Here is a 24,953-nt window from a genome sequence, read left to right on the forward strand (position 1 = left end):
CACAAAAACGTGGTGTTGGACATTTTAGAAATGGATTTTCTGTGAATTTCAGCAACAACTTATTCTGTTTGCAAACACCTTTAAGTCCTTTTGTACAAGCCTTTGTTTGCTCCATGTCAAAGCCTCTCCCAGAGCCAAGTCAAACCCTCCTTGCTTCATTATGAGGAGGTGTTTGAACCTTGCTTTATTTGAACAGACATTCTGCTTGTTAAACCTGTGAGGTGTTAACCCCGAGAAAACTCCACTCTGATGAACGGAGCAGATCAGCCCACCGAGCTGTGAGGGTGACTGTGATTCTGGATGCTGAATTCTGCATCTGAGGCTGAAATTACAGGGTAGGAAATTACATGGTAGCTGACAGCTTGTTGTTGACACAAAGGGAAGATCCTGCTCTTCCTTCCCTTCAGCCACCATCCCCTCTCAACCTGGGTACAGAGTTTATGCTGGCTCTGGCATTCCCATGACCCTGTGCTGACTCACCTTGCCACACAGCCAGAAAAAAATCATTTTCTTCTTGCCAGGTGAGTGAGGTTGAACTGAGTCAGCCAAACTTAATATATCTCTCTGAAAGGGAGTTTTGTAACCACCTTAAGCTACCCTGGCCTAAAACAGCACTGTCCCCAAAAAGGAGCATTCCCACCCTATGGTCCATCACTTACATTTCTGACTCATCTTTCCAGATAAACTCTCTTTCTAGTTGGCAGCAGCACCCCAAGCCTGTCACATCCCAGCAATTTACATTCCTGCGACCTAATTTTTTATCCTGCAAACTCCAGTTCAGTGGCATTTCCTCTGAATAACACCTGCCTCCCTGCCTGTCTCTGTTTTGATCTGTTGGATGAAGAATTACTTGGGTTTATTCTGCTTGTGAAAAGACTCCAGCAGGGGTGCTGGTATGTTAATTACAACATATGGTCTGAATTCTCATGGAAAAGGGAGGCTATAAATGATCCTCTTCCAGGGCACTACCAATGGCCCTGGGCACAGGGCAGCCACGAGGTGGCACGCTGGGCTTTCACTGCTGTGCCTTGCTATTCCAAGAGCAAGTTATTCGGGAAAAGCAGGCAGATCCTCAACGGAGTTAGGTAAAACACCATTCCTGTTTAACATCCATCCACCCTGCAAGAACGGGCTTTGATTTCCACATAAATGGCTAGTCAGATTCAAAGTTATTGTCATATGACTGAAATAGATCTCTTATGTCAGTCAGTCAAAACAGAATGGAGGATGTGAGTCATGCTTTGCAAAAAGCAGGAAGTTTGGTTTTATTGGCACAAATTTTTAATACAGAGAATTATACGGCTGTGTTGCCATGTTTGTCATAAGGATTCGAGAATAACATTGTCCATCCGTTAGAGAAATGTTTCCAAAACAGAAAAATAAGAGCTTTTACATTCTGATTGTTATTCCTTATTCCTCGGTGCTATGGAATCTGGGAGGAGTCTAGAAGAAAACGTGCACTTGGTGAAAATTCTTAGAGCCTCCCTTACAATAAAGGGCTGCAATTGGAAGAGTCTGATGTGGGGCGGGGGTTGGGAGGTAACACAAGAAAATGAGGTCATGCTTATGGGTGAGACAGAGACACTTGCTCATGATTGTTATTGCCTTGCCTGAAGCATAATAAATAAACCTTCATAACAAACCATAAATAAACCAGCACAAAGGTAGGAGTGCAAGTCTACTTGTGACATATTCTGACATTCTGGAACTTGGTTGTGGTGTATCTGTCTCTTAAGTCCCTCCAATAACTGGTGGGACAAGAGATAAGTTATTGTAAAAAGCATGGCACAGAACCAGCTTTTCTTCATAACCTAAAAAATATAATGGCGTTTAAAATTTAAATAGTTACCCTTCAACATGACTGTTCAAAACATCACTATGCAAGAAAAATTAATTTAAATGGAGGCAGGTGCAGGGGAGGGCAAGTGAGAGCAGAGAGCCAAAAGTGTGAGGAGAGAATAAAAGCCTTTGGCTTGGTTTGCTTAGCAGAACAAGGAACTTGATTACTCTTTATAAACGTATGAACAGGGAGACACTCAAGAGAGAGGAGTTATCTAAATAAAGAAAATAGTAGCACAAGACCATATGGGTAAAGTAATAAAATGTCATTTAAGTTACTAAAAATGACACGAGCCATTTGGCATGTGGCACAAGGTAAATTCTTTTGGACTGTGTTATAATGAAGTAAAAAAACCCAAACAAAAACCTCTGGATTGCAATTCAATGGCTGGCAGGGGAGCAGTGTTCGTGACCTGACTTTGCATATATCTGGTCCTTTAAAAGAGCTGTATTTTCAACTCACTCAATGAGAGTGCAAGCAGGAAGAAAAATTTAGGTAGAAGTCTAAAAAAGGCAATTACAAGCTCTTTTTAAAGAGTCCATTGGGTAATCAAAGAGCCACAACTTCAAAATCGAGAGAGAAAATACATTGACAACTCCTGTTTTATTAGTGGGCTGGAGAGACTGAGTAAAAACGAAAAAATAATAGCCAAAATGGAGAAAGCAAGAAATAAAAAAGTGTTGGTATAAATGAGAAGTTATGAGAAGCAGAGTAGTTATTGGAAGTGAAGCACATCAAAGGAAATCCATACCTGTCAAGGCTAAATCTCAGAAACCCCCAGTAATATTTCTGGCCCATTACTAGATGGACATGATTAAAATGTCAATAACAATGCAGAAGTGTTCATTGAACATTTATGATCTATGTTTGTAAAGAAACAGGAAGATATGTGGTGGGATTACTTAACTGTGATTTAATAGATCTCAGTCCATTAGTAGCCAGTGAAGCTCTAGTCTTTTAGGGAGTACTGTGGCCCAGGAGCACAGAAACAGCTGACTGCAGAGACCCCTTGCCTGTTGATGTTCCTCTTTAGTAAACCTTGATATATTAGGGCAATTCTAGAAAGCTAAAAACGTGCCAGGTTGGTGTCTGTCTTCAGGAAAGGCATTTAAAATGATATATAGTAAATGTAGATCCAATAACATTAGATCTATGGATAATGTGCTGGATAAATACCAAAAAAGGGTGTTATGTGACTCATTAAAGAATTAGTAATGCTGGTCAGAGGTCTAATAGAAATCTCATTTCATGCTTCAAAAGGACAACAAATAATTCAATTTCCTCTGGAAGGTGTAATAAACTTTTAAAAGGATTTTTGCCTAGAACTGCACAACATTTTAATTAAACAGAGTTATAAAGCATCCATTAAGAATACGTTGAACACTGGCCATGGAGATTATTTTTTTCAGAAGTGGTTATAAATCATTACTGAATAAGGCTACTTCTAATGGGACATTCCAGGATCATGTGTGCTGTACTACACATGTACTTAATCAATATTTTCATTAGTCATTTGGAAGTAAATACAAAATCAGTCCTAATGCAATTTGCAGACAACGTCTGCAGCAGCTGGGTGGTATCATCAGGATGACAAGGGCCTGTTCAAAGCAGGGTAACCTGGGTCTGGATAAAGGGACTGGCTCACAAGGCAGCCAGACACAAAGGCACCTATCTCAGGTGTGCACAGGTACACAGGGGGAGGAAAGAAACCTGCTGTGTGCTCTCTGTGGGTTACAGTCACCCTCTGTGCAAAGGGGGACACACCTGGGGGTGCACTACAGCCTCTCCTACCCTGGATGTGGATGGACACAGCATCCTAAATCTCCATATTCTGAAATGCAGTGCTGAAAAAACTGAAAAAAGGGGACAGGAAACTGTAATTTAAGGGCAGGAGGAGATGCCTCACAATGTAGAGTTTGTAACTAACTTGGTTTGTCACAAAGACAATAAAAGTGCAGCTTGATAAACTACCCCTATGGGGATGAATATGGACACAAAAAGTGTGGGATCACCTGGCTGGGCACAGGCGTGGGGTGACCTGGAGTGGGTACAGGTGTGCGAGCACCGGTGTGGGCTCACCTGGGGTGCACACAGGTGTGGAAGCACCTGGGATGGACACAGGTGTGGGATCACAGGTGTGGGATCACCTGGAGCGGGCACAGGTGTGGGATCACCTGGGGTGTGCACAGGTAGGGGAACACCTGTCCTGCCCTGGACCGCCCGGGGAGGTTACCTGGGACTCACAGAATCAATGAGGTTGGGCAAGATCTCTGCGATAACCGCGTGCCACGTCCAGTCTCTCCCCACACACCCCCAGCGGCGGTCGCTCCCTCAATTCCCTGGACATCCCATTCCCAAAGGCTCCGCGGGTGCCGCTCCCGCGCGGCGAGTCCATGTCGCTCCAGGGGGGGTGTTCCCCGCTCCCCCCCCCGCCCCGAGGTGGTTCGCTCCGCTGGCCCCGCCCCTCCCGCGCGCAGGAAAAGCCACGTCTCCAACCTGGCAGGGTAGGGGGCGGGGCCACACCGCCCGCGCGCGCCTGGTGGCAGCCAATGGCGGGGCGGCCCGGTGAATCATGCGCTCGGCCATTGGCCGGCGCGGCGGGCGGAGGAGGTGGAGAGTGCGACGTGGCTCCCATTGGCCCGGCGGGCTCTGTTGACAAACACCCCGGCTCCGTCCCGCCCCCTCGCCGCGTCCCCCGCCAATCAGAGCGGAGGGGAGGACTGAGCGGCGTGTCGCCGGGCCAATGGCGCGCGCGTCCGCCTCGCCGGGGGGCGGGCGCGCGCGCGGTGCCGGTACGTGGCGGGCAGGGCGGGGCGCGGCGGTCAGGGCGGCGCGCGCGGCGGGCGCCCATTCCGCGGCGGCGACAGCGGCGACAGCGACAGCGGCGACAGCGGCGTTCAATGTCCTAACGGGGAGCGGCGGCGGGCGAGCCGGGCCCCTCCATGCGGGGGCCGCGGGGCCGCAGCGCTCTGGCCGCCTTCGCGCTGCTGGCGGTGGTGCTGTGGGGGGGAGCGGCGGGCGGCCCGGAGCCGCCGCGTCCGGGAGATGCCGCGGCCGCCGTGGAGGCCGCGTTCGGGCTGGGGGCGGCCGCGGCGCCCGCCGCCCTGCCCGCCGGGCCCGCCGACGTGACGGTGGAGGACGATGAGGGCAGCGTGGCCCCCGCGGCGTCCCCTGGAGAGCAGGAGGCGGAGGGGAGCGGAGAGGCCCGGAGCGGCAGCAGGTGGGCGGGGAGGGTGATGGGGGCTGGGGATGCTGAGGAGGGGTCGGTGAGTGGGAATAGTTAGGGAGGGTCAGGTGCCTGGGGCTGCTGAGGGGGGGGTCGGTGGGTGGGGCTGGTGAGGGGGGGGTCAGTTTTCTGGGGATGCTCAGGGAGGTCAGGGGTGGTCTGGGTTGGGGTGGGTGCCTGGGGCTGCTGAAGGAATCAGGGGTCAGTACCTGGGGCTTCTGAAGAGGGCTGAGTGCCTGGTGAGAGTGAGTGGGTCAGTGGGTCAGTGACTGGGTGGGGGTCGGTGCCTCAGAGGAGTGTCCAGGGTCGGTGTTTGGGGGTGCAGGGGGCAGACGCGACTGTGCCTGGGCTGGAAATCAGCATCTGGGGGTGCCGGGGAGGAGGAAAGGAGCTGCGAGGTCCCGAGGGTCGCGTGCGGGGAAGGGGCCGTGCGGGTGTGGGAATAGCGCTGGGATGGGTCGGAAGCGTCGGAGTGAAAAAAGCGGAGAGGAGAAGCGGGAGAGTCAGAGATGGAGTGATGTTGGGCTGTGGGACACGCAGGGAAGCGTCCCGGTCGGGAGGAGAGGCGCAGGGAGAAGGGAGTGGAAGATGTGAGTCCCATGATGGGGCTGCAGTGATGGACAGGCTGGACCGAGGGGGAGGATGTGACAATGAGCAAAGGGAACTTCGGGACCTCGCCAGCGCTGAAGTGCTTGTTCTTCACGCCGTTGTTAGCAAGGAGAAAGGGTGCCTTAGTTCTTAGACAAATAAGCTACCGGATGTCACGCTATGTGACATCTGGCCCGTCTCCTTACCCTGGTAATACCACGTCTCGATCCCTTCCTTGCCCTGGTCCCAGGTGGCAGTTCTGTGCCTGCGGGAAGGAGACCCTAAAGCACCGCATCTGTGGTCTATAAACTCTTCCCAACACCTGCAACTCACAGTTGTTCAGAGCATCGTGTCCCTCTGTCACCGCTTCTTTCTGTTTTAAAGAAAATTCAGTTCTCCTGTTTACTTGATTGCCTGTTAAAGCACAGACACCGGGGTGTGCCTGAAGGGAAGGCAGACGAGCAGGACAAATTGATGAACAAGTTTCAGAATATAACAAGGGGAAATAAAATACTTAATAACTGCGTGTGGCAAGAAGCTCTGGCAAAAGCACGATTTAGATGAATGACTCAAGTGCAGAAATGTTACTGAGCCGTTTCCCGTCTGTTTCTGAATTGGCTGGGAGCGATGAGGTGATAAGCCACAGCCAGAGTTTAAAGGAAGAAGAGCATGACTAAATGCTGTATTTGAGAACCTCTTCTAAAAATGAATAGCCCAGAGCTTGTTGTTAGTATATCTGAGCATTCACTTAGAGGAATAAACTGGCTGATAACTTCGCATCCTCTTTTCTTTGAGGGCAGTCTCACCAGTTAGCAACAGGATCATTCTTTTGTGTATCAGCTCATCAAAATCCTACCTAATTTATTGCAATTCTACTGTATTCAATTTTTATTAACACCTTTGTTTATTTAGCCCTGAAAATTTTTAAAAATACATTTTCTCTTTGACTACTAGAGCTAACCAGAATACACCGAAGATGTTCAATGTAGTAAATTAAGCCTGAGATTAAATGTAGCTGTTCTGTAATTGATTAGTGCGTAGGAACAGATTTGCTGTCATCAAATAAAAATAGAATGGCTGCCTGGCCATAGTGTTTGCCTGCATTTCTTTATTTTTTTTCATCTGTATTTGTGAGATTTCTACTCACCTCAGGTAATTGTTCTTCAGCAATATCTATGTGATATAACAGGGCAGTATAAGCTGGAAAAAAAAGAACAAAACCAAAACCTCACCTATTTTTTGCTGTAGACAAATTAATGTTTGGGTTTCAAGATATTTTTAAATTTCCTAGGAGAAAATGTGAGGATTAGTGAATTACTGTGCTCTTTGCATACAAACGTGCAGGTTTGGCTGTTAGAATAGCTGCTTAGAGTTCAAGTTTGACAAACAGCTGTACTTGCAATGTCCCAAATGGCTTTTGAGTGTTGAGGTTATTAGTGTTAAGGGTTCTTTTAAACTGAAACAGGAATAGTGGTAAATGCTGTACCAAAATGATGGCAAGTTCTGCTTTGTTTTTCTAACAAAAGCAGCTTATTTGAATCAGTACAAAGTTTTGGTGCAGTGAAAGGGTGGAGGTGAACTAGAGAAGTGTTCCTCCTCTGTCCTGTTTACATCTTCCCTTGCCACCTTAGCCCTTTCCTTCTCTTTGCAGGTAAATCAGATACCTTCAATTCTGTAAGGTAGATCAGGCCATTTGATCTCAAAAAGTGGTCTGTTTTCCTGATGGGATACAAATAAAGGATTTAAGGCCCGGAAATGGCCGTTTGTCAATGTACCTGGAAGTTTGTAGTAGATGTTTTGCATAGTTTCAAGGGGGAACATTATCACTGCACTCGAATAACAAGCTCCTGTCTGTGAGCAAAAGGGAATAGGAGAGGGTAAGAAAACATTTTCCTTTAGCCCTGGAGGCTGTTTCTAGATGGTCAGGGTGGGGGAAGTATGTCTAGATGTGTTTTCATAGTGACAAAATGCAAATAAAATCTGACTATACAGCAATAGCTTGTTCCCTGCCAGCTGCTCTGACTGCTGATATCTTTGTATGCTCTGCGTACTGGCCCCTTGCTTTAGGCCTGTGCTGGCCATCTATAAGGGCCCAGAAGGGATTTTCTTCTCCTCCATCCCTTGGTTCATAATGTATTCTGGACCAGGAGTTACAGGCAAGGTGAAGTTCATATCTTTATTTTACTGATGTTCGTTTTTCAGGTGTCTAGTTAATGGATCCTGGATTTAAGTAACTGCCTAATCTGGAGTAATTCCTTTTTATATCTTTTTTGTTCTGGTCCAGGCTCGTGGAGACTATTGAATTGTGGGTTTGTGGTGTTGGTGCTCATTTTTTTTTCCCATCTCTAATATCTCTGTGATGTGTTTCACTCCCCAGTCTGGTCCATGATTTACTTCCAACAAATATCTTGTTTCAGGAATGTGCAGCCTTGATGCTGTTTGTCTCTATCCTCCTCACTTCCTTGGTGTTGCAGTTGTGGCTTTTGACCTTTGCCCCGAAGTTGGGTAATGTCTGGTGTTTTCTGTGGGATGGTGGTATGCAGGATGGAGTCTGGTTTGGTGGTGTTCTCAGACCTGTGTGTTGCTGGGAGCTGGTTTTGTTGGTCAGGGTAGTCTTTAAGCTCTATCCCAGTCAGGAGGTGATGTTGATAAAGCCAGTGATAAGGTGTAGTTTTTCAGAGAATGGGAGAGTTTATCAGGCTTGACCAAAATAGAAACTGCTTCAGAAATTCCTTTTCGTTGCAATTTCTCAATCAGGTGTCCCAAGGATGCGTCCAAAATAGTGGTTTTTTCAGTTTATTGTAATGGAATTACAGGTACAGCCCTGACACCTTCAGCCAGCAAAGGCTTGCAAACAGATGGCTGAAAGGACCCTCTTTATTCTTGAATTGTGGCTGTATTCTGCTGGTGTTTCTAAGAATTTCCTGTAAGAATTGGGCATAATACACTGCAGTAAACTCTCAATAGTGCTGTGGAGTTGTCACCCCAAGTCCCCTGCCTATTTTTTAAGCTCTGAAATAGTTCCCTGAAGCAGTTGCCTGAACTGCTTTTATCAGAACAGGTTAATTCTAGTGCTTGATTAGATTACCTGAGCAACGGGAAGGTCTCTTGTCACCACTTCATACTCTCAGTACAAAAACTGCAAGCAGTGGAATCTCACAGGGTAAGGGGGGAAACTTGAAAAAATGGAAAATCTGATAGTGAGAAAGTGTAACACTAGCATGGGTCTTGGGCACGTGTAGACAAATTTAGGATTTTACACCAATTAGAGTTCAAGTGACAGGATTTAAACTTACTGGAGTCCATCAGAGAAGAGGAGAATGGGTATTAAGATTTTAATTCTTAGAAAAACAGAATAAGTACTGAAGGATTTTATTACAAGAGTAAGGATTTTTAGCAATTTTTTTTTCTCACATGCAGTATTATTTTTGAAGAGCAAGATAAAGGTGTAACCAGAAACATGGCTATTTAGTTCAAAATGAGTCACTCATTAAAAAATCAGAGAGAAATGGATCTTTTTCTTGTACCTACTTCCAGTTCTAAAGGTAGCCACCTGCAAGATAAAGGTATAGCCAAGCTGGTCCTGTTCCTATGTGTCATGGAAGTGTTTGCTCAGGAGGTGAAACAAAGTCCATTCTAGAGCTGTGGCCAAGGGGACAAATAAAAGAGTTCCATTGCACCCAAGAAAAGCCAGGATTTTTTTGAGTTGCAGAAGCAGTTTGTTAAACCAGTTTCTCCAAGTGTGTGCTGTTGGTGCAAAGGTTCCCCACACCCTCTCCTCCTCTTTCCTAATCATCTAAACTTAAAACTGAAGTGTGGTTACACTGTGATTTGGGTGGCTGGAGGGCAGGATGCAGGTGCAGATTCCAAAACTGCCCTCTTGAGTGGCAGTTATAGTCACTGGAGAGGATTAAGTAGCGAGGGAACTCGTAGGGAAGGCTCAGGTTTGCATCTGGTGGGGAAAGATAATATGGAAAGGTAAGATACAAAGGCATAAAACATTTGTTACCTGAGGGAGAAGTCAAATGTGAAGAATTAGATAAAGGAAAACAATGGGAGTACATGGGAAGCAAACATTTCACAGTGTGATTTTTGGGATTTTTCTTCTCTGCGTTATTGCTGCCAAAATTCCCTTCATTCCAGCTACATTTCTACCTTTTTTTTTTATAACCTAGTTGTCAGGAGGATCAACATAAAATTTAAGTAGACCCACTTGGAATAATATTTTTTTATGCAATGCAAGAGGGGCTTCAGAAAGGCTGTTTTACCATAAAGCAAACAGATGCTGTTAAATGTGTGTCCAAGGCCTTTTAGTGCGAGAGCACTTGTTCACAGTGCTTGAGAATAGTCAGACTCCTGCAGCCTGGTTTATTATTAACCCAGTCTTGGTTTCTGTACAGTTGGAATAAGTGTTTGTACTCAGCTTATAAAAATTTATGTCTCCTACTGTGCAAATATTTGCACAATTGGTATTTTTCTAACAGTTTCTTAAACTTAGCTTTTGGAGGAATGTGATGCTTGGCTGCCTTCAGAAGTAGGAGCTGCTGTGGTATTTCTGGCAGAGGTTGAAGATGTATTTACTTTTCTATTTATTAATAGTATAGTGCTATAGTACATTATAAGGTCCTATTAATTGTGTGGGTTGCTTTTACATGTAAAACTGCCATGTTTTACATGACCTTTGTTATAAGTGATGTAACAAGCCATTATTCCTGAATGTGTTTTTAAGATCATGCTTTTGGTTTTTCCCTCCTTAAAGCACACAGAAAGCCTCTGTCGTTTCCTCCCTAAATTTCATGTTACTACCCCGGTGACTTCAGACAAGCGAATATATTTGACTTCAGTTCTACACAATAATTTATTGTCCCTTATTGTTTAAAATAAAGATTCCTATACATGTCCATGTGTGCATTACCGGCCCCCTGCCCTTTCACCTCCACCTGAAAATGGTTAATCTCCCCATCACTTTATTTGCACAGTCTCTTATTCTCATTGAAACCAGTGACTATAAAGGTCCTTCTGGGTCACCAGATCCAGCCCCCCCTCAGTGCAAGCAGCCTGTAAAGTGATCAAGCTCCACTCCCACAGCCTTTGAAGATTGTTGAGCCTGCTGCAAGCCAAAACTGACAACACAATCCCAGCTTTTTCAGGTCAGGGAGAAACAATCTTCAAGGAAAAAAAAGGCCCTTCAAAAGTGCCTTGTCAGTGCTTTGTCTCTGATGTGTTGTTTATTTTGTTTGTTTGTTTGTTTATTTTAATGCTGGAGTTCTAGCCCAACCAGAAAAGCTTATTCTAATTGTACAGCTGTGTAAGAAAGAAGATTTACTGAAATCAAGGAGCTTCAGAGGCTGTAGAAATCAGCAGCCAGCCTGCCATGGCCACATAACCCCAGACATCAGACTGCTTAAAGCCTGAGCTGACCACTTTCCTTGCTTTGTGGTCTGCAGGTGTTGGAGGTTGTTTCCAGTGCCCTGTGAGTGCCTTAGGAGGGACTTGAGAGACTTGTCAAATATCCAGTATTTCCGTGTTTGATCCAAAGCCATTGAAAAGTTAGCTGCAACTTAGTATTTCTTACCTCCTGATTTGCTGGGCTGCAAGTTTCAGGTTTAGGTTGCTTTGAAAGGATGGGTTAAAGATCAGTTTGGAAGGGATTGGGAAAAGTAGGATCTATACTGGCCTTATAGATACCTCAAAAAATATTATCTCGTTCAGTGTTGAGGTGGTAACATCTGCATTTGTGGGAGCAAAAAGTCAAGTATCTTACCTAGAAACTGAACTCTGAAAGTGTCTTATAACGTGTAAATTAGTTTATGACATTCAACCAGAGACTTCAGCTCTTCTACACTGTTGTTGGTCTGGGTAGAGCTACCAAGCTGAACTGCTGTTCTGCAGAGTATAGAGACTTAACTTTGGAGTTGCATTTTACTAAACATAAAATAGGTGAAGTCCATACTGCTGTAGTTTTGACTGTGAACGTTTTCAACTTGCAGATCTCTAGTAATCATCAGCACTTTGGATGGACGAATTGCTGCACTGGATCCAGAAAACAGTGGGAGAAAACAGTGGGATCTGGATGTGGGATCAGGTTCTCTTGTGTCATCCAGTCTCAGCAAACCAGAGGTAAGGCTTAATCTCTGTCCTGACAAAATCTTTAAAAATGGAATTGTTTCTAATAAAATGAAAGCAGCTTCCTCCTTGTTTGGTAGATGTTAAATAATGCAGCAAACTTTTAGCTACAGAACTTTATCCAGACTGTTCTGAAACTTTTTTTTTTGGAGTGCTTACATCATGTTGCCATTTCAAACTAGAGTGTGTCAGCATTTTGGCCTTGGCATTGATGTATGTGATAACTATCAAACCAGATGATGTAACTGAGTTTGGGAACTGTAGGTAATTGCTGATTGAAAACAAGTTACTTGTAATTTGAAGCAAATAAAAGGATCATCTGCTTTGTATTACTAAAGTATGTTTTGGCAAGTACAGGCTTTTTTTTTTTTTCCCTCAAGAAAAGCAAAAGTCCTTGTGACTTAATAGATGAACAAAGGATTGTTTTGAGTGTTTTAGACTAGATAAGCAGGCTGCCTGTGAAACACAATGTCTTAGCAATTAAACAGTGCTGAAGGTCACCCTGAAGTACTCAGTTATAAAGGGAGGGTTGCATCACTTCTTGCTGGTGAACTGTTGGAAGAAAATCTAGAGTTAAATTTCCTGTTTGGTGCTATTTCCACCATCAGTTTGAATACACTTGGGCTAAAAGTTAGAAACAAGGGATTTTTTCGTGTTTTTTTGGTTGTTGTTGTTATTTGTTTGTTTGTTTTTTGTTTGTTTGGATTTTTTTGTTTGTTTTTTATTTTTTTTGCCTGCACTGCAGAAGTGAGATCTCTGAGTCATTCTCTCCTAGAATGAGGAGGAATAAAAACACCAATGTAGTGATGACAAAGTACACGGTCCTTCCCTGTCATGGATGGTTAGATTTGATGACCAGTCCTATATCATACTTTTGCTCAATGATCATCAGAGAGTGAAAGTTGAATTCAGGGTTATTCATATTGTATGAGTTTCTTGCTTGTGGTTCTTTGTTGCTGTCTGTGGAGACAACCTCTGTTCTGGTGTAAAGAAGTCTAAGGAAAGATTTGATCTGTTTAGGTGCTAGTGTAAGGATGAGAGCTAGTAACGAGTATCTCAGATTGCAAAAGTAATGTGAATATTAATTCATGTTCCTTTGTTTCTGAGAGGGAATTTTATTTATGGATGCAGCTTTTTGAGATTTGTTCAGGTGTGTTTTTGTGGCTTAGAAAAAACTCTGTAGGAAAGAAGAACTTCCCCCTAAAAATATGTTCAAGAGCAGAATTGAAAAGAGTGCAGAAACTGTGGAGAACTGTAAAGTGGAAGGTGTCAGTGATAGTGTGATCCTTCACAAATGTTTTCAATGCCAGATACTTAAAATACTGATCTGTTACCTGTTGCTGCAAATGACCACTTGAAAATAAAATCACCAGTTATACAAAGCATATATTTGAAATCTGAGCAAATATAAACTTTGCTGCAAAATAAGGCAGGAGCCCAGGCTTTTAAACATTTTTGGGAATGCAAGCATTTCAGACTAAAGAAGTGCTTTTGCACATCTAGTTTTTGTCACTCAACTGGTCTGCCCAGAGTTCTGATATTTTCCCAATGTGGTATGACTGTAGAAACTAAAGGTTGATGATCAAACAACAAAAATTGTATCTTGTTCGTGCAATATTTAATTGTCTTTTGTGGCTACAAGTCAGTAGGTCATAGGAGTCATAAAAATACACTTTTAAAGAGAGTTTGTTATGCACAGAGGAAGTTGAGCTTCCAGATAAGCTTGTTTCAGTTCTACATCTGTGGCTGAAGACACTGATGGATTTTGGCAGTTAAGATGCAGAGCCTATCAGAGAACTAATTTTGGAAGTAAAACTTCATTTTGGCCTTTTAGAAGCTGTTAAGTGTTATGAATATGGGCCTTTTTAGACTTACTGTCATGTAAACAAATTCTGTTAAGACAGAATTTAACAAGAAACAAAAGTAATGAATACTCCGAATAAACTGCACTTAATATTTAAGTGTTTAATCTACTGTTGGTATCAGCTGAAGGACTTAATGCGGTGAACCTAGAATCACTTGAGTAATTTGCATCAGTGTTGGGAAAATTCTAGTTTAGGTCAAAATACTAAATTCACTGAAGTTTAGAATCTGTCATCTTCCCGCTCGATGGTATTTCCTCTCTGATTTGGACATGTGGCATGTTAAGTTTTACTCTCTCAAACTAAGTATTGAGGCTTTTTCTTCCTCTTCCAACATTTTTGAGGTAACAAGGGTTTCTGTGCTAGCAACCACAAATAATTAATCACAAAACAGTATTATTATGTAAGCTGTTAACCTACATCTTCTTGCAAGAAATGGCAGATGAGAAACTCTTTTACGCTTGCAGTGATAAAGATTTGTGTTCTTGTAGAGCGAGCAAAGTGTGTGCTGCTGTGTCTTCATTGTTTTGATGAGAGTTTTTTTAACTGTCTTGAGTGAGGGTGCAATGAACTGTAGTTCTAGGCTGTGGGGCAAAAGCATGGATTTACTTTCCAAGTGCTTTGTAAGAATAGACGTTAAGATCTTCAAACTTGCAGTGTTTAGTAGAACTGTAGTTACTTCCTTTGCCTGTAAAATGTCAACCTGGCTGTCTGGAGCTCGTGTGTTAATTAGCAAAGTGAGGTAGTGAAATTTCAAGTGTTCCAGCAGCTCTGTCAGATGCCTCAGATCTTGAAACTACTGCTTAAGACACTGACAAGTGAGATGTTCATCATTTGTCATGTGAACAGATCAATTAGAAAGGAAAGGCTGCTGAAGAACTAATTGTGTGTCTGGGTAACTAAAATGCTAAAATTCTTTCCTTGGCTCTAAGCTCCAGCATAAACAAATCATGGTCAGGGTGCCAATGCTGAAAAGTTATGACTCTGCATTTCAGTCTTGTGCATAAGAATTAAAAAACTCTGTTTCCCTATCAGTTGAGGTAAAATGGAAAACCCTTCTCTGTACAGTTACAACTCCAAGTCTTCTTATTACTTGCATGTAAAGATTGCTTGATGAAGTTCAGAGAAAAGTCACCGAGTCACAACTTTTAGAAAAGAGAGCTTACTTTTAATGGAAACACTTTACTCTTTAAAATTTAGGTTTGTAATTAATACATTGGCTATACTTAGAATACTTTTGGGAGAATCAGCCTGTTGAAGTAATGATGCTCAATCATAGTGAAAATGGAGAACTGCCTCTTAAGCAGTGGGAATGGTCCATAGCACATCATAAGACTGTTGTCATTTGCTAATAAGGATGGTACATTCTCTTACCTTCAAGGCTTTATACTACATTCCTTAATGGGTTTCTGTATTTTAAAGGATCTATTAATGAGAGAAATACAAGGTGAACTTGCCTGTATATTAAAATGACTGGCCAGCAGTGGCTGGCATGGTTGGTGGGACAGTGGGAAGCTGGAGAAGAGATGGAGTCAGGGAAAAAAACCCTCCTGTGGGTTGGGTGGATGGTGGAGATACTCCTGTGTAAGAGCTAGTGGCTGGTGTTTGATGAGGAAGGGGAGAATAGCTGGATACTGGGTGGTGATGAGGCAAAAGTAACAGCTTAAAAACACTTCCAGGAAGGTGACACCACTTTTCCCTGTGCTGTCACAAGTGCTGCAGGAGCTCGAAGTTGTTTCAGTGCTCTGGGCAGAGGCTGCGCTGGGATGGACCTGATAAAAGTAACTGCCTTGGCTCGGGCTTGGGCTGTTAGAGACTAATCCCTAAGTAAGCACCTTATTTCCTTATTTGAGACATTGGGGATCATGGGACAAAATCAGTTTCAGCCCTCAAGGCTGACATTTATAGCAGTCAGAGTAAACATGCCACTGTATCCTGGAAAAATGGAATAATTGTTATGCCATGTCACCAGATCTGTCAGCACCCTTATGCCTGTAAAGACTGTTATGACCTTAGAATTGCACTGTATACGTATATATCTTAATTTTTATATTGTGATAGCCACTTAAAATCAAGTCTTGTACAAACTGAGGCATCTTTGTCATCTTTTTTGGACATAAAAGTGGCATGTTTTTGTGGAATTATATTTTTTCTCCAGAGAAATGTGGAGATGCAAGGAATTTTTATACTGAAGTCATCTGACACCTCATTGCATTGTAGGCAAAATGAACCCATAAATACCTTTAGCAAATTGTTCCTTTTTTACCCTTTGGAGAAGACAAACTGATGCTGAGAGCAGTGAGTTGGGATAAGATTTTGAAATCTCAGAAAAATCCACTAGTGCCTGGATTTAATGCACACTATGAATGTGTCTTCTTTTTTGGGGGGGGTTCTTTTTCCTTCCCTTTATCAGCATCATAAACCTTTCCAAATTTTCAGTGATTTGGTTCCCCAGAGAAATACTAAATTCTGCTGTGAAGTGTCCAGTCACCTGGGATTCACTTTGAGGTACTGACTGCCTGCACTTTCCTGCTCTTTGGACAAGGCAACCTCTGTAACCATTCAATCCAGAGAAGAGCCAAAATCTGCCTTGGGTTGCTTTGGGAACACAGGAGGAAACTCAGCAATTCTCATCCTTCGACCTCTTACACTTTGGAATGGAAGAAAACGCAAAATCCACACTGAAAAGGGTCAGGGCAAGACAAGAGGTGAAAACGCCCTCTGAGGGGCTTAAATTGTGATTTCTTTTATGTGCCCTCCCAGAGGTTTGGGGAGGGTGAATAATTTAACTTTGAAAGAATTAGGAAAGTCTCACCCACCACTTAGGGCACTCCTGCAGCAGCATTTTATTAGTTTGAATAAAAATTAGGGTTTTGTTTGGTTCACAGCTTTTTACTATGGTTGTTTTTCAGTTGAGTCACTGCCTGTAAATATCATCCAAGGAAAAGCTGAGATATGTTTGTCTTGGGTATGGGTGGGGAACACTTAAGGCTGTCAGTCAGACTTGAGTGTTTTCACTTAAAAGGTTATTACAGCAGCTGTTAAATGCAGTGCTGAATATTAGGAATTTATATTAATCGTGCATAAAACTATTCTGACTCTGCTAACACTCACTGGACAAACAAAAAGGAGGTTTGTCTCAAACTACAACATTCTGAGAAAATGGCTTTCTCTCTGAATTCTGCTTAAAAAGGAATGGCTCTGTCTAGCTTGCTATTGTTAATTTTAACTTTTAATGTATTTGTGCAACTTAAAAGCATCTGGCCTGGGACACACCAGCAACAGAACCGATCTCTCCTTGGAAGAATCTTTGTGCACTGTAAGGTTTTTCACAGGAGCAGATCTGTGCTGTGGGGTCAGACTTTCATATACAGAGAATAATAGCACGTTGGTTCTCTGAAGTGTTTGAGTGTGTGCAAGTTTTTAAAGGACAGTTTTACTCAAAAGGAAGAATAAAATTTTTTAAAAATCTGTTAATGCTGTAAAATTACTTTCCAACTGTAGTATGCTGTGACCAGGTGTAAAGCCCTGAATTGCCACTCTGTTCAAGCAGGCAGAGTGTAAATCAGTGGTCTGGTTATTGCCTTATCTGGGGAAAATCTATTTCCTTGTAGGTAAGGTGGTATAATTTTTGGTTGTCTAAGAGTGTAAAAGAGCATTCTAATGTCCTGTAGCTGACCCTTATTTTTGTGTACTACTGAGACCGCCAGATGCTTTGATAGCTGAAGATATGATTCCTCTAGAGGAAGGCTGAGGCATCATCTGGTTCTCAACAGTACAGGTTTTCTATAATAGAAATGAAATTAAACTGTACTAAATGAAATACAAGACGTGGGGTTTGATTACAGCAGTTTTGTTGTTGAAGGTTGGAGATGACCAGTTCAGAACTGAAAAAACTGTGTACTGAGAGATCCCGTGACAGGTTATCAGCTGCCATCTCCATTGCTCTGCAGGGCAAGGAAATGTGATCTGTGTTGCCTGCGGGGAAGAGAGAGAGAGAGAGAGAGAGAGATTAGTGTCTTAAACGGTCCTGGAAAAGCTCGTAATGAATAAGAAGTGAGTGTCCAGAATTGTACTTCAAAGCAAGATAAATTCTAATTGCAATTGATGAAGAGAAGGCTTATTAGGGCTTCCAGGGGTGTGGAGCCTGTGTTTTGCAGGGAGAGAATGGATGTGACTGCTCTCTAACTCCATGGATGTGTTAGGATTCCTGATGGAACAAGCGGTTCCTTTTAATTCTGTTGCTGGAAACACACACGGTGTGCGTGGACATGAAGAGGTGACGGGCTTGGGAAACTTCACTAGAGACACCTGTGGATTTCTGAGGACAGATTTTTGCTGCTTTCTTGGTGAAACTAAAACGTATCAATTATAATTCTCCTGAAAATAAACTCCTAATGATGTTTAGTGGACAAAAAGTCACCAACAAAAGATGGGTTTAAAGTACTCTGATAGCTGGATGTTGTGCTACTCTAGGAAACTCAACCAGCTCTTTTAGTGGAAGTGGTAAACCTCCTTGAGGAGAATGGGAATTGCTGAGGGATGCCTGAGCTGAGTTGGTGCTTAGTATGATGCAGTACCGTGTTTTTTTTGTTGAGATGACAAGTAGGGCCATTGCTTAGACAAGTAGTCTTGTGTATTTATCGACACTGCACATCTTCAGTCATCTTAGTTCAATGTCTTGTTCAATTGAAAAACCAAAAGACTTCCTGAAGCTGCAGATCGGTGGCTGCCTTGCTGACACTGGTTGTAGTTAGCACTGATAAAGCCCTGATGAAGTGCTGATGTGTGTCCTTTCACTGTGCTTTAAGGATGTTTGGAGGGGATGACAACCTCTGTTATGAGACGTGTGGGCAGCTACAGAACAGGATTTTGTGGCTTGTGTGATACCAGAGCTCTCAACTCTGGTCCTCACAAGTGATGCTCTGCCTTGAACAAAGCCAGGAAAGTTTCTCCAAGTCACTCTGGGCTAATGTTTACAACTAACTTTCATTTCATGCTCACAGATATAGTCAAAATCATGCAAATGTTGGAAAGGATGTTTGCCATCAGCACAGTCTCTATTGTTTAATTGTCTTTAATGGAAACATGAAATGGTTTAGTTGGGATAGACCTCTGAGATCACGGAGTCCAACCCTTAACCCAGCATTGCCAAGGCCACCACTAAACCACATCCCTAAATGCCACATCTGCATGGTTTTGAAATCCCTCCAGGGATAGTGGCTCCACCACTGCCCTGGAGCAGTCTGTTCAAATGCTTGATCACCCTTTCAGTGAAGAAAGTTTTCCTTATAGCCGATATAAATCTCTCCTGGTACAACTTGAGGCCATTTCCTCTTGTCCTTTTGCTTGTTTAGTGGGTAAAGAGTCTGACCCACCTGGCTACAACCTCCTTTCAGGTAGCTGTAGAAAGCAATAAGGTCTTCCCTGAGCCTCCTTTTTTCCCCAGTCTAAATAACCCCAGCTCCCTCAGCTGCTTGTTGCAAGTCTTGTGCTCTGGACCTTTTACCTACTGGGTCAAGATAAGGGCAGGGAGAGAGTTCATAATTTAATTGCCTACAGCACACTGTATGGTGAACAGTTCTGGTGTTTACAGATATAAAAATGGATCTAGTAATTTGTAGACAAATACTTGTTTCAGGTAATGGATAACTTAGTTGGGATTCAGCTGCCCAGTACACAACAAAGTAATTTACTGTGCTCTAAAGGCTTTTTTAACTTTCAACCTGTGTCTTTATCAGTATACAGAAGTGCCTGTTTCAAGGGCTAAACATTTTAGACAGTTTAGCAAATCATTTCTCCAGCAGCACAGCTGCTGACATCTCATTTCCGAATTTCTTCTGGACTTTGTGCTCCATAAGGAGGTAACTATTAATCTTTCTGTCAGACTCACTGCATGTTTCGTTCACTCTACTTTCTTTGCATCCTTGAAAGAGGAGACTGTGATTTTCTGTGTTCTGTCCTCCTCCTTTCAGGCTCTCTTCCTATAGGAGTTGCTCTATGGCTTAATTTTTCAAGACACACAGGCTTTGTGTCCTTATCTGAAACATCAACCTGTCCAGGCAGGGCCAGGGGAAGAAACACTCAAGATCCAGCCAAGATCAGCTTGAATCCTGGACCCCTGGAGTGCCATGAGCTTCTGCTATTGCCCATGGTCTGTGTCTCTGAAGAGCAGCATCTTGGTCAGCTCTCAGTGGTGCTGTAGGAGTCCAGGTAGTCTGCAGGAGAGCTTTGAGGTGGGGTAGAGTTAAAACATTTTCTTAAAACATCCCAATACTGGAATAGGACTGTGGTGGGTTGACCCTGGCTGGATGCCAGGTGCCCACCAAAGCTACTTTGTCACTCCCCTCCTCAGCTGGACGGGGGAAGGAAAATACATTGAAAGGCTTGATAAGGACAGGGAGAGATCACTTACCAGTTTTGTCACAGCCAAAAAAGACTTGGGAAAACTAGTTTTATTACCAATCAAACCAGAGTAGGATAATGAGAAATAAAACCAAATCTTCCTCCTCATGGGAGGATTCCTCATGTTCTCCCCCTGCTCCAGCACAGGGTCCCTCCCAGCCCTGTAGTCCCCCCACCCAGTACCAAAGCCTTGCCATGCAAACCCAATACAAACACCAATTTTGCCATGGTGGCTGATGAACTTCTTTGTAAGGCCTCTCTCTGGAGAGGCAAGGCTTTGAATAATTTTCATTTTCCTCACTAATCTACTCCCTTATGTGCTGTTAGTTTCAAGGAGCTCAGTGATGGGCTCTGTAGCAGCAGCACCAGTTTGCCTCAGAAAGCACTGCTCTTAAGTTTCAGGAGACTTACAGTCTTACTAATAAAACTTGCCATGAAAAAGAGGGGGATGGAATAATGTCAAAATAAAGTCTTTCTTAAAGCACTGTGCAGTTGGATTTTTTATTATTATTAAGGAGAACAGTTTTTAAAAGTCTGTTACCATGGCAGCAGAGCAGGCTGGCATATCTGTAGTCAAAGCCCCAAGTCTTGTTTGACTATGATTAAAGTAAGAGTGGTATTTTAGTTTGCTTGTCTTCAGAAGAAGGGTCTGTTTGATTGCACAGCAAACACTATTGGGTTGTGATCTCTTTTGAAGCTGGGGTGGCCTGGTTAACACAGTGTGATTCCTCCGATTCCCTGAATGACTCTTCAAGGGAGGGCAGAGGACAGAGTAGGAGTAATTCTTTTAAGGGCAAACTCAAGCTAAACAAGATACTGTGCCCCTGATGTTGGAGAGTGTAGTTCTCTACTATGCTGCTGTCATCTGTTGCTTTTTACACTGTTGGTGTAAAAGACAGTTTTGCCGGGACCCTGGTGGTTACAACTGATCAGATTTTAAGATCTGAAGTGTAGGATCATGACAGAGATGCCAACCCCTGTCACTTATTAGAGTTGTGGGAAGGATGTTGCAGGTGTTGCTTTGAGGACAGAGAAAAAAGGAGTTTGGAAATGAGTTCCCCAGTACTTATCCAGGCACAGGGTTACAGCAACACCTCATGTGCTCATCATACACAAAGTACAGGGCCGTGCAAGTTGCATTTATGACTTCTTTTCATGTATTCGTGAAAATGAAACCGAAACTACGAGCTTGTGGATTATGGGAGATAGTGGAAGGTGAACGACTGTAATAGATCTAAACTTGTCTCATAAGGATCTTAATGTAGGCAGGAGCTGGGAACCAGGTTTGGCCAGTAGACAGATGCTGTGAACTGTTGCTGGGTGAGCTGTACACCCGGGTAAAAATCAGCCTGAGGTTTGAGACACCTCTCTTCTCACTGTTGCTGTGCAGAGCTGGTGTGTGTGTGCTCTTTCAGTCTGTCACACCTCAGCTGAGACAAAACCTTATTTCCATGGCTCCTCTGATGTGCCGCTCTGGCACGGGCTGGCTCTTACCTGTTCAGAGGAGGAAGGCCACCTGATCCTGCCTCATAAACAGCTCAATAAAATACTGATTTATCCGATGTCCAGGTGCAGCTTTTCTCACGGTCCGGGTCCTGAAACTGGTCTGGGCATGTGCTCTGCTTAACAGACACAGGAGGTGGTCAGGAACAGGTATGCACTTTGTAAACAAGTGTAGTGCTGAGATCAGAAATAATACCACTCACGAGGAAAGATTTTTCTAGACAAACAACCACCTGCCTGTTGGTATTTCCCGCTGCAGCTTCCTTGTTGCCCTTGAACACGACTGGGAAGGTTGTTTCACTGATGTAAATCAGGGACTCCCCTTTGCAGTCAATTTTCTTCTTCCTTGGCTGGTTAAACAGCATTGTATGCTCTGAAGAATACTTTGCTCTTTTACCAGTGCTTTACGCAGTGCAATAGCTTAACTCAACAGCCTTTGTTTTTCAAAAGATTGTACTAATGTTCTCTTTGTTCTCTTCTTGTGGAAGCGGGGCTGTTGTGGGCCTTGCAGAAGTTTGAAGTTTCTAGCTGGTCACCCCAGTGTGCTGCTGTTTCATTAGGGTTTGCCTGTTAGTAATACTAAAATGTCACCCTTGTAGTGTCCTGTGCTTCAGGATTTCTCCAGGTATCTGGAGGAAAAACAGGTGAATCAGCATCGTGAAATCTAAGGTGAAGAGGAGAAATAACCTCTTCTACTGAAAGGAAGTCATAAACCGGTGGATCTGTGCAGATAAGATCTTGCATGCTAAGCAAGAAAGAACAGACAATAAATCAGTTCCTGACCAGCCCAAACTAGGGACATCTCAAAAAATGTGTGTGTGTGTGTGTGTGTGTGTGTGTGTATCTCTAACCTGAAAAATTTGTAAACATTTACAGTAGGAATACCTGCATTACTGTCTGTCTGTGGGGTTTGGGTTTTTTATTTGTTTGTTTTTTAATGTGGAGCATGCAAGATGGCTTTCTCTTTCCCAGATTTGTTTGTGCAGACTCTTGTTTCTACCCTTTAGAATGAAGCTGCCGTATGTGACTTTTAATATGTTGCCTAGATTAATTTTAAGGAGGCTTAAAAGATGCAGTTCTCAGTGAGAAGTAGCTTTCTTAAGAGGGTGCTTGATGTTGGCTTTGATCCTGTTCGTTACAGTGATCCTATTGCAGGGATAATCATAGAGGGGAAAAAAATTGGTGCCCTTATGATTTAAGATCATACAGGTTAGTCTTAGTTAATTAGTAATTGGAATGAAGCTCTCACAGTTTATAGTAACAGCGAGGTTTGAAAACTACAAGCTAAAGTGTGAGAAAAACATTAAGGCGTAAAATAAAGCTTCCTGTTCTAAAGAAGATATTTTACTTGTGCTTAGTTGTTTCCTTGAAGTTATTAGACAGTCCAGCCCATCTGTAAACAATACTATTGACTGTTTTGGCACCAGACCTGGCTCAGATGTGTCTGCACGTGAGCAGGCTTGATTTTAGCTTCAGATGATAAAGAGTGTAGGGAATGGGGTAGAATGTCACGCTTGCTGTTAAGCCGCTCCTGGAAGCTTTAGTACTTCAGCTCGTTTTGATCTCTGTTTACACATTTTTTTTTTTTTCCTTTCTCTCTCCGTTTCCCTTTCCCCCAGCGCTATAAATCATCAGCTCCCCGTGCCCATCAACCTGCCGCGGCACCTGGCGCACGGTGCCCTCCTTTCCAGTAAAGAGTCTAGACAGCAAATTCCCTGGTAGCGAATGCCATTTCGGATCGTTATTGCCTTTTCGCTTTTTTTGTGAGGGCTTTTTAGAAACTGCATTACCTCACCCGTCGGCCTGGAGATTGCGCAGCCCGCGCCGCTGATAGGGCTGCAGAGCCCCGCGCAGAGCCAATGGAGAACTTGGGCTTCAAACTCTTTAATGAGCGAAAAGAGCAGCGTCTCATTTAGGGCTCGATAGTTAATGTGTGGGGGGGGGGTTTTGGGGTTTTTTTTTTAAGTGTTACTTCTGAAAGACAAGCCACTTAACAATTATGTGCCATATTGCTGACCGGTGAAGCTGAACAAATAGCTATTTACATTGACAGATCAGAGGAATGTGTAAGTGCATCGTGGTAACCTACATTTTCTGTGCCAAGAGATTTGCAGCTGACTGCCTGGGTGACTCACTCCTTGGATTAGGAGATGAGGTAATGCTTTTGAGATACAGGGTGATGTCATTCCTTTACCTGAGCTGCATGCCGATGCTAGTTGCTAGTACTTTCAAGGAAAGTCCCTTTGCTGCTTCTGATCTACTAGAGAATGAGCTGCATAATTTGGATAGGAGTTGATGTTTTTATTAATGTCCTTCCAAAGCCTCTGGCTGAACTGCTCCTTTGAAAACCAGATGTCCAAATGGCCACAAATGGCTTTTGTTACGTGTGTATATGGGCACCTGCAAGTGGCACATTTGCATACCTGCCCCTTTCTTCAAATAAAGCTATTTTAGTAAAAGAAGACCTTTGCAGTATCAGGTGCAGTCCCTGGTCAGCACTGTATAATGTAATCCCTCTTACAGATAGAGTAATCTTAAAAGAAGGTGATTTTTCCCCTCTTCTGTTTCTGTAGTGAAACACCACGTTTGTGATAGTAACCCAAATGTCTGGCTGGCACTTACTCATGGTCGGTTTAACCCCATCTGCTCCTGCCCTGGCTTTGTCCTTCACTGCCACAGCTCTTCCTGCTGCCTGTTCTCCCTTTCCTGATGTGTTTACCCATGGCAGTTGTGTCTTTTCTCAGCCTTTCCTTCCCAATGTCACGCAGGACGTGCTGCTCCCACAGATGCCCTCAAGGCTGGGAGCACGGGCAGGTGATCACAGAGCTGACCACATGGTGTCATCTGTCCTCCACAGCCTATGGAAACCGAGGCTGTGATGGATGAGTGACCCACTACCAGGGAAGTTCTGAAGGCATGACTTGATTTGATCCGTATCTTAGGAGTATTACAAGTGTGTGTTGCTGAGTGATCTTGATGCGTGCTGGGGATTTGGGTGTGTGATTCCTAGAAATGGCCAACGTTTCTGTGTTTTTTGCTAGTGGAAAATTTCATGCTCAGGACCCTGGAGCAAGAGCTTTGGGACAAGGGAAACGCTTAAGGTGACCTGTGTCACACTGTCCCCAGAGCTCACAGTTGCCCCCCGAGAGCCTTCCTTGCTCAGAAGCAATTGCTGGGCAGTTTACACCGCTGCCTCCTCTCTTCACAAACTGATGGGGTGGTCTGCAGCCCTTGGAGCAGGATATCTCATTTTGCTGGAGGTGAGCATGAGCCTCCAAGCTGCTGGCAGGTATATTGATCATGTGCAGGAAGAAACCTTACAGAGGATTTATTAATGCAAGGTGACAGCTACACAGGCTAAGCGTTGTCACCAGAATTATTACGCATTTTTGAAAGAATACAT

At 43.6% G+C, this 24,953-nt stretch overlaps 1 protein-coding gene across 1 annotated transcript in view; it reads left to right on the plus strand.

The window, feature by feature from the left end:
* The first annotated feature begins 4,758 nt into the window (after window positions 1-4,758).
* The window catches only part of EIF2AK3 (eukaryotic translation initiation factor 2 alpha kinase 3), a 43,817-nt gene continuing 23,622 nt past the window's right edge, over window positions 4,759-24,953 (plus strand). The window contains exons 1-2 of the mRNA XM_032686311.1: window positions 4,759-5,060; window positions 11,645-11,774. Coding sequence (XP_032542202.1) covers window positions 4,783-5,060; window positions 11,645-11,774 — 408 coding nt within the window. The 5' untranslated portion in view covers window positions 4,759-4,782. The remainder of the gene's footprint in view (window positions 5,061-11,644; window positions 11,775-24,953) is intronic.

The sequence above is a fragment of the Chiroxiphia lanceolata genome, chromosome 4, assembly GCF_009829145.1.
Source record: "Chiroxiphia lanceolata isolate bChiLan1 chromosome 4, bChiLan1.pri, whole genome shotgun sequence".
In the NCBI taxonomy this organism is placed as follows: Eukaryota; Metazoa; Chordata; class Aves; order Passeriformes; family Pipridae; genus Chiroxiphia; species Chiroxiphia lanceolata.